General features: G+C 39.9%; 1 protein-coding gene across 1 annotated transcript; it reads right to left on the bottom strand.

Annotated features, from left to right (window-relative positions):
• Positions 1 to 1474: 1474 nt before the first annotated feature.
• On the bottom strand, positions 1475 to 10288 carry c6h2orf49 (chromosome 6 C2orf49 homolog). The gene is made up of 3 exons (XM_060826020.1): positions 9968 to 10288; positions 6186 to 6355; positions 1475 to 2131 (listed from the first exon to the last, which is right to left on the bottom strand). Exons 1-3 carry the CDS (start codon positions 10064 to 10066, stop codon positions 1735 to 1737), a joined length of 666 nt encoding a protein of 221 aa, XP_060682003.1. The 5' UTR covers positions 10067 to 10288; the 3' UTR covers positions 1475 to 1734.
• Positions 10289 to 10295: the final 7 nt, after the last annotated feature.

Raw genomic sequence — 10295 nt, 5'->3', positions numbered from 1 at the left:
GTGCTCAAGAAATGAAAAAATTAACAATATTTTTACATGGAAAATTGATCTACCCACACTAGAAATCAAGTGCAATGCCATATTGGTGCTTATGTCCTACAAAAGCCGCTGTCCTAATAATATGTGCCTACTGTTTCCATGTATAACCCTCACTCCTATAACCACAGATATGACCTATTCTTAAAAAGTTCACGTAGCCTATGCTTCAATAAGTTGCATTGGTAGCACATTTACTTCACAGTTCTGTATAAAATGAACTGGTTCCAAATCACTTGTTTATTTTATTCCTATGTTACCTTATACTGTCAGCAGTACACAAATATAAGTAAGAGCTAACAGGGAGGGTATAAGGCTGTTAGCAAAAGGCTTTCCAATATGGTTTAGCTCACAGATGAATGATCACTTGGTTATGAGGTCAATTATAAACAGCATTAAATCTTTCAATCTTCATGAGCCACATGAACACAATTGTGACAGGTCTGGAATGCAGCTCGGAAAATATTCGAACAAAACTGAACAAGCAAGAAAACTAAATTGAACGGATGACTGAGAAAGAGCAGGGTGTTGGGATAATTGGAAAGATTTATCTACAAAGCAAAAGTAAGATGGGTCAAATGGCTTCCTTCCATTCTAAATCATTCCATGATTCTGAATAGGTGACATGTTTCTCCCCTGGAAAAGCCCATTCTCTAAACACAAAACAACAGTCAGGAACATTGAATTAACAAATATAAGCTATATAAGGTCTTGCACTGCATCAGAATTTCCAGAGCTTTCCCAGATATTTGAGCAGGCCGACAGAAGGCCCCGTTTAATCCTAAGCAAAGTAATGGAAAGCAGCATTGCTAACTCTTTATTGCTTAATTATCTTTTTCAGCAGCTGTGGTGTGTGGGAATCTCATGGACCACAGTTCATGACCTGCTAGAGAGCTTGTTAAGCCGAAAAGCTCTTCACTTCCATAGGACATTAACTGAAAAATTCAAGCAGGTTAAGAAATTCACATTCTAGCATTTTTTAGGCTTAAATAATACCACCTGCAATTCAACAAGACGCTACTTTAAACAGTTCACAGCAACAAATGTGGAATATTTAAAACAGCTCATGTTTTATAATTAAAATTATCTTGCATTACTTAGGTAAACTCTTTAAATTCTGGCTCATCTTTTCCTTTAAAAAAAGTAGATAGCAAGTAGAGGCAAAAGGAAGTTCTATCAATACACTGTTGACAAGAGTACTAGGGCTACAGTTTCATTTCAAACAACTAGCAGGAAGCACTCATGATCTGAACAGAACTAAAAATTAGTTCAAGTATGCATTGTATTCAAAATTATAATTCATAACAACGACTAGGAAACCGCAGAGAGAACTGATGCTGGAATGAGACTTCGGAATTGGTTGCCTTGTATATCAATTTTTATTGAAATATGTCTAATTATGCTAGGCAATAGATATCACAAAAAAAACCAACAAATGTAAGCTCAGACATGAGAATGTTTATTGGACAAATGTACTAACTTAATCCATTACACAACACTATTTATGAAATCATTTCCAATCAATATAATAAAATCTGTTCTAATGCCATTCTACAGCAGAATCTGTTCTTTCACTGATATAGTTTAGGGTTACTTCAGAAAATTCCATAAGAAGTTACATTACAACTACTACATCTCAATTACACAAGCAGGCAAGAACAAAAACAAAAAACATTCTTCATGTCCTGTCAGGTCTGGCTAAAAACGGTAAATTTTAAAACTTACTGGTGCATCTCCCTCTCCATCTTTTGCAAGTGCTCGCTTTAGTTTTATGGGATTGGTGCCTCCAGATGTTGGGTAAGGCAATGGAGAGGTTTTCAAAGGCATAACACCTCCATGTTTCATGGTAACCATATCATTGCTAGGTACAACACCTTGAACTGGACTTTTGACCACATTATTATCGGTCAGAATATTTGTGCCACTTGGCTGGACAGACAGTATATTCATGTGGGCGGTACCCATATTTCCTGTCGGCAACTGCTTTAGCTGATCTGCCGTAGTATTTTCGGTTTTTTTGAGCTTTATTTTCGTGCTTGTAGAGCTGCCATCAAACACAATAAGTGGTCTTTTCCTCGAGCCCTCCATTGTTGGTCTGTAAAGTAAGTGATAAATGGCTATAAGCTGAACACCAAATTAAAATGTCAAAATGGAATGCCTTAAAATGAAAAATCATGCAATTTATTACAAAGTAATTATTTCTATTCTGTGAAATATCGATCAATAGAGAGCCTGTCCTTGAACAACTATTAAATGCTTTGTGTGTTTTAATATATTCCCACCAAACAAATACCAGGCAATGCCCCTTCAGTGAGGGAATCTAACCATCTCACCCTGATAGTTAATGGCATTGCAATTGCTGAATCCTGACTACTAACATCCTAAGGGTTACCAATGTACAAAAACTGAATTGCACCACCCATAATAACTGGGAAATCCTCCAGAGAGTAACATGCCTCTTGACTTGCTATCTGTTTACACTCTGCAAGGGTACAATCAGGATTGTGAAAGAATGCACTGCACTTGTCTAAAAAATGTTCCTCCAGCAACACTTAAGCTTGACACCATTCAACACAAAGTAACTACACTCCAATCACAACCGTAAACATTCACTCCATCTATCACTGGAACAGAATAGTTCTGGTGAGTAGGAATGCAAGACGCACAGCAGAAACCAGTCTTTCTCAACAGCACTTTCTAAACCATGATCTCAATGGCCTAGGAAGGACAAGTGCACTAGACACATGGGAAGAGTTGATAAAATGTGGAGCATGGAAAAGGTGCAGCAGGTCAAGTAGTAGAGGAGCAGAAGAGTCAATGTTTTGGGTAGAATTCTTCATCAGGACTGGGGAGGGAGAAAGAGGCTGAGGGCTGGTGGGGGAAGGTAGCTGGGATGCAGGTAGGTGGTGATTGCAATTGGTCAGTGGGAAGGGTGGAGCAAATAGGCATGAAAGACTACAGACAGGTTATGTCAGGTCAAGGGGGTGGGGCAGAGAGGGAGGGTTGGTTCTAAGATGAGGTGGGGGGCTGGGAAAATTTGGAAGCTGGTGAATTCCATGAGGAGACCATATGGTTGTAAGCTCCCACAGCGGAAGATGAGGTGTTCTGTCCCCAGTTTGCACGTGGCCTTATTTTGACGGTGGAGGCAGCCCAGGATGGACATTTTTTTTTTGGGGGGTGGGGGGGGCAGTTGAAAAGGCTGGCAACTTGAAAGTGGGGTTGACTGGAGCATGCAGGCCACAGATATTCCCTGAACCAGTCCCTGAATTTGTGCTCAGTCTCTCTGATGTTGGATCAGAGTTGGATAGAGCTCTCAAGGATTGTGGAATCAAGGGTTATGGAGATAAGGCAGGAACAGGATACTGATTAAGGATGATCAGCCATTATCATATTGAATGTTGGTGCAGGCTCGAAGGGCAGAATGGCCTACTCCTGCACCTATTGTCGATTGTCTATTAATGTAGACGAAACCACATTAGGAGCAACGGACGCATGAGAACATCACCATCTTCAAGTTCCCCTCCAAGTCACAAACAACTCCAACTTGGAACTATATTGCCTTTACGACCACTGGATCAAAACTCAAAATTCCTTTCTGAAGAATACTGTGAAAGTTCCTGCAGCACATCAATTGTAGTAGCGTGTGGAGAAAGAAATGGGGGATAGAGAACTCAGGGAAATAAATATTGATGTTTTGAAAACAATGCACCTTACAGAAGATGAAGTGCTGGAGTCTTAGAAAATATAAAAGTGGATTAATCTCTGGGATCTGGTTGAATATATCCCAGGTTTTTGTGGGAAGTTTGGGTGGAAATTGCAGAAATATTTCTAACATCTACAAATTTGGGTGCTGCGCTGAATGACTGGACAGTGACTAACGTACCTTTGTTTTAAAGGGATGTATGGAAACGCCTGGGAACTACACCTGCAAGTTTGACTTTGGTGGTGAACAAGTTGTTGGAAGTTTTCTGAAAATTAAGATTTACATGCACTCGGAGAAGCAAGGACTGATTAGGGATAGTTAGTATGATTTGCTAAGAGGGAAATTGTGTCTCACAAAATTGACTGAGTTTTTTTGAATAAATAACCAAGAATACTGATGAGGGCAGAGTAGTAGACATGGTTTACTTAAGGCTTTCATGAAGCCACTGACAAGACTCCACATGGTAGACTGATTAGTAAAGCTAGATCAAAAGGGATTGGGTGAGCTTCCCAACTAGATGCAAAGTTAGCTTAATGGCAGGGAACAGTGTGATGGTGGAGGATTGTTTTTTGGACTGGAGGATTGATAACAGCAGTGTTCCATCAGAATCAATTCTGAGTCCATTTCTCTTGGTCATTTATATAAATGATTTGGATGAGAAAGCATGTCTAGTAAATTTGCTGATGACACCATTAGTATAGTGGACAGTGAAGAAAGTTATCTAAGATTACAAAGAGACCTTGATTAATCAGGTCAATGGGCTGAAGAATGGCAGGTGAAGTTTCACTTGGATAAATGCAAGGTATTGTATTTTAATAAAAGAAACTCAAGACTTGTATAATTAAAAGTAGGGCTTTGGATAGTGTGGTGAAAGAGATCTAGGGGTTCAGGTACATAATTCTTTGAATTTTGCATCACATATAGATAGAGTTGTTAAGGGGTTTAGCACGCATGCCTTCATTACTCTGACCTTTGAGTATAGGAGTTGGCATTTTAATTTGAGATTATACAGGACAATGGCGAGGCCCCTTCTTGAGTACTGTGTCCAGTTCTGATAGTCCTGTTATTGGAAGGCTATTATTAAACTGGAGAAGGTTCAGAAAAGATTTACCAGGATGTTTCCAATGGAGGCTCGAGTTAGGAGAGGTTGGGACTTTTTTTTTACTGCAGCATATGAAGTTGACAGGTGACCTTATAAGGGGTATAGATAAGGTGAATAGGAGGTGTATTTTCATAGGGTGGGAGGTTTTCAAGACTCAAGGACACATTTTAAGATAAGAGGAGAAAGATTTTAAAAAGATTCGAGGGACTTTTTTAAAAAATGTACATAGTGGGTTGTGGGGAATGAACTTCCAGAGGAAGTGCTAGATGTGGATACAGTTACAATGTTTAAAAGACATTTAGTTAAGTCCATGAATAATAAAAGTTTGGAGGGTCTGTTTCAATGCGGTACGACACTATAAGCAGCAGCTCACCACCTTCTCAAGGTGAGTTCGGAATGAGCAACAAACGCTGGCATTACCATCAATGTTTAGATTTCCATGAAAGAATAAAAAAGACAAACAATAAACGGTGATTTTAATGAGTTATCTATGAATACTGCGACACTGCAGTACAAGGGAAATTAACATGGGATCTCAGCAGGAATATTGATAACCAGATTTTAAATGGCGAGGACCATCACATCATGGATTTATTTGGCAGTCATTAATCAAAATGTGTTTAGGATATTTAATTAAATTAAAAGAAATTGCAACTCTTCAAGGTACAACATTAAGCATTTGCAAGTTACTACACATTGTTTTGTTGCAAATAAGTCACCTGGGATTTTGGAAACAAACTTAAGACTGAAGTGAAAAATGGTTCTCAATAATTTCATGGTTGCATGAGTAAATCATAAATTGGTATAATTTTCAAGAGTACAAATAGTATAGAATGAACACATGCATACATTTGAATTTATATCAATCAAAATTAGGTATATAATGTTAATCAAGGCTTCTAGTAAACATTGAAACATTTGAGAACAAAACAAATATGGCAATTTCATTATTCAGATATTTGTAGCTCATCTTTCCCTGTTTACTGAAATTAATTCAGTGAGTTTGTACTCTGTAGCATGCACATATTTTAAAAACAAAACTTCACAGAACTGATTAGAGCTGAAATATTATAAAACTAATACTTTAAAAAGTAATTAGTTAATTTCATTGATAACTGAATTTTGTTTTCTTAAGTCATCAGCCCATTATTCACATCTAAATAGGGCCATGGTGAGTGCTTACATTTTCTTTAAATGCTGACTGCGTGAAAACCATTGCTGATAACCATCGTTCAGCTCAAATTCAAAAACATAATTGAAACAATTAGGAATTTATTCAATAAAAGATAGAGCGATCAGTGATTTTTTTTGATTCACCATACAATACAAATAAAAATTACATGCCTTTTAATCTGTGGAGTACACATGGATTGTTGACCTCTTTTCTCAGCCATCATTCGCCCCCATCTACTCTTGGGCAGCTCTCTCTGCGGCAGTGGAATGACATGCTGAATGTACACTTCAACAATCTGATCCTTCTGAGCTTCATGCAGGTTCTCGGTAGGTATTTTTCTCTGAATAAAATATGCAGATCTAGTTAAATTCTACAAACAATTGCACTTGGATACCTGCAACATTGTACATATTACTTCCCAACAGATTTATACAGTATCACAATAGGAATGAACGTACCAAACATAGAAACCAAATATTAATTCCAAAGTTACCAAATTTTTGATGGCACAGTAGCTGCTGAAATAGCAAATGTCTCAGATTCAATAGAATGTGGTGACTGAGATTACTTCTTGAAACCCACACATTTCGTGCAAAATTTACACTTGCAAAATTCAATGATTTTGAGTCAGCATGCACGAGTTGGACCAAGGGGTCAGTTCTGTGCTTTAAGACTACTTAATGACAGGTTCTAAACCATAGCGGAAAAAAGCTAGCTGTGAGCAACTTGAAAGCAAACGGTATATTAAATGCTTTAGATATATCACTTTTAGAACATTATTGTGCTTTCTATTGCTAATCAAAACTGCATGAAGCCCCCATACCTGCCTATTGAGGTTAGAGGTCAGACACATTGTACATTAATTCAAGACACCATCAATTAATTATGCCTTCCCATAACTCAAGTTAATTATTCTCTTTTTGCCCAATTACAACAAGCTTATTATTGACAAAAAATAGTGGGAATGTCCAAACCTCTAGGTCAGAAGGTCCAGGCTCAAGACTCATATCCCAGACATATCCTATGTCTCAATTCCTGATGATGGGCTTTTGCCCGAAATACGATTTTCCTGCTCCTCAAATGCTGCCTGACCTGCTGTGCTTTTCCAGCACCACTCTGATCTAAACTCTGGTTTCCAGCATGTGCACTCCTCACTTTTACCTATATCTGAACAGGTTAATTAAAGCAGTCATTACAAAGGACGACCATTAAACCCATCAGCTGTATGGTAGGTATAGGGAATGATGGATGACTAAAGAAATTGAAGATTTGGTTAAGAAAAAGGAGGAAGCATAGGTCAGGTATAGACAGGATAGGTCGAGTGAATCCTTAGAAGAGTATAAAGAAAAAAGGAATCTACTTAAGAGGCAAATCAGGATGGCAAAACGGGGACATGAAATAGCTTTGGCAAATAGAGTTAAGAAGAATCCAAAGGGTTTTTACAAATATATTAAGGACAAGAGGGTAACTAGAGAGAGAATAGGGCCTCTCAAGGCAGCCTTTCTGTGGAGCCACAGAAAATGGGGGAGATACTAAATGAATACTTTGCATCAGTATTTACTGTGGAAAAGGATATGAAAAATATAGACTGTAGGGAAATAGATGGTGACATCTTGCAAAATCTCCAGATTACAGAGGAAGAAGTGCTGGATGTCTTGAAATGGTTAAAAATGGATAAACCCCCAGGACCTGATCAGGTATACCCGAGAACTCTGCGGGAAGCTAGAGAAATGATTGCTGGGCCTCTTGCTGAGATATTTGAATCATCAATAGTCACAGATGAGGTGCCAGAAGACTGGAGGTTGGCAAACGTGGTGTCACTGTTTAAGAGGGGCAATAAAGACAAGCCAGGGAACTGTAGACCAGTGAGCCTGACCTCGATGGTGGGCAAGTTGTTGGAGGGAACCCTGAGGGGCAGGATGTACATGTATTTGGAAAGGCAAGGACTGATTCAGGATAGTCAACATGGCTTTGTGCGTGGGAAATCATGTCTCACAAACTTGGTTGAGTTTTTTGAAGTAACAAAGATGATTGATGAGGGCAGAGCAATAGACGTGATCTATATGGACTTCAGTAAGGCGTTCGACAAGGGAGACAGATTACCAAGGTTAGATCTAATGGAATACAGGGAGAACTAGCCATTTGGATACAGAACTGGCTCAAAGGTAGAAGACAGGTGATGATGGAGGGTTGTTTTTCAGACTGGAGGCCTGTGACCAGTGGAGTACCACAAGGATTGGTGCTGGGCCCTCTACTTTTTGTCATTTACATAAATGATTTGAATGCGAGCATAAGAGGTACAGTTACTAAGTTTTTGCAGATGATACCAAAATTGGAGGTGTAGTAGACATCGAAGAGGGTTACCTCCGATTACATCAGGATCTGGATCAGATGGGCCAATGGACTGAGAAGTGGCATATGGAGTTTAATTCAGATAAATGCGATGTGCTGCATTTAGGAAAGCAAATCTTATACATTTAATGGTAAGGTCCTAGGGAGTGTTGCTGAACAAAAAGACTTTGGAGTGCAGGTTCATAGCTCCTTGAAAGTGAAATCACAGGTACATAGGATAGTGAAGGTGGTGTTTGGTATGCATTCCTTTATTGGTCAGAGTATTGAGTACAGGAGTTGGGAGGTCATGCTGCAGCTATACAGGACATTGGTTAGGCCATTGTTGGAATATTGCGTGCAATTCTGGTCTCCTTCCTATCGGAAAGATGTTGTAAAACTTGAAAGGGTTCAGAAAAGATTTACAAGGACGTTACCAGGGTTGAAGGATTTGAGCTATAGGGAGAGGCTGAACAGGCTGGGGCTGCTTTCCCTGGAGCATCAGAGGCTGAGGGGTGACCTTACAGAAGTTTACAAAATTATGAGGGACATGGATAGGATAAATAGACAAACTCTTTTCCCTGGGGAGTCCAGAACTAGAGGGCATAGGTTTATGGTGAGAGGAAAGGTATGAAAGAGACTTAAGGGGCAACTTTTTTACGCAGAGGGTGGTACGTGAATGGAAAGAGCTGTCAGAGAATGTGGTGGAGGCTGGTACAATTGCAACATTTAAGAGGCATTTGGATGGGCATATGAATAGGGAGGGTTTGGAGGGATATCGGCCGGGTGCTGGCAGGTGGGATTAGATTGGGTTGGGATGTCTGGTCGTCGTGGATGGGTTGGACCAAAGGGTCTGTTTCCATGTTGTACATCTCTGACTTCATGACTCTATGACGTCCATGGGCTGCAAGTTGCAAATAATTGTCATTCACCACAAAATTCCTCCTCACACTTTAGTTAGAAGAGTTTAAAACTGCATGCTCTAGTTTTTGTGAAAATTTTCCCCAATTTACCTTATTTACACCCATCATCTTACACATTCATATCAAATCTCCCCAAATATTATCAATAACAATCCTCGCTACTCCAATATATCCTTCCAGTTAAATCACAAGAGTAAAATTTGTACTCGCTCTGCTTGAGAATTTAACATAGTTAAAATTATGCACTACGTCAAGCAGCATTAGTGGCAGCCAAATTTCATGTAGTGGTCTATTTTTATTTCAGATTGCCCGCATCTGCAGTGTTTTGCTTCTCTAACACCGTCTAAACAGCAGTTTATAAAGTTTAGCTTTTCAGCAAATACCAAAATAACACTTCCACCTATTTCAAGAGGACGACTTGCTACCTGCGTTGCCCAATGAGGAACGTGTTCGGTCACAGTAGCCATTTCACAAACAGGTTAACCCAATAACGCCCTAAGCCTTTAATCAGTTTCAGCCAAACAAATTCCTGAGCTTCCATGATCCACTCTTGGTAACTGAGCTGCTCGTTTCAGGGGACGGCTTACACACAAACAATAACAACACGGCCGCTTCGGACCCTGCGCAGCTGGCGGCCTATAAGCACCAGATTTAGCTTAGGGTATGGGAGCGTTTAGCGATGCATACTCCATAACACTCACCTGCTCCAGGAGCTGCAGGAGAAAATCCCCAGACAGAAGCTCCGGATGCAACAGCAAATGCGAATCCAACTCCCTCATTCCAAACGCCGTAACCGCCATCTTCAGAACCTCGCAGACTGCCAGCACCACGTGACCTTCGCTCCACCAATCAGTGTCCCGACATCACATTCAGGGAGTGGAGCAGCCTGGTATAGATTACTGCGCTGGCGCGCTTTGCCCCTTTCTTTTGAGGATGTTGGGGAAGAGGACACCGCCGAGCGGGACTCTAAACAATGACGCCACAGTTTGATAACTCGTGGAATAAGTAGGAATGCTCCCAAAAGGCAGG

Source organism: Hemiscyllium ocellatum, chromosome 6 (genome assembly GCF_020745735.1).
Source record: "Hemiscyllium ocellatum isolate sHemOce1 chromosome 6, sHemOce1.pat.X.cur, whole genome shotgun sequence".
In the NCBI taxonomy this organism is placed as follows: domain Eukaryota; kingdom Metazoa; phylum Chordata; class Chondrichthyes; order Orectolobiformes; family Hemiscylliidae; genus Hemiscyllium; species Hemiscyllium ocellatum.
This window is presented reverse-complemented; position numbering and strand designations above follow the sequence as displayed.

Bases quoted from the DNA above. Each gene is read 5' to 3' on its own strand.
- c6h2orf49 (XM_060826020.1), bottom strand. From the start codon at position 10,066: ATGGCGGTTACGGCGTTTGGAATGAGGGAGTTGGATTCGCATTTGCTG. The intron at 6,356-9,967 runs GTGAGTGTTATG...TATTTTATTCAG, and splicing joins TCCTGCAGCTCCTGGAGCAG to AGAAAAATACCTACCGAGAA. The intron at 2,132-6,185 runs GCATGTAATTTT...CTTACTTTACAG, and splicing joins TGTACTCCACAGATTAAAAG to ACCAACAATGGAGGGCTCGA.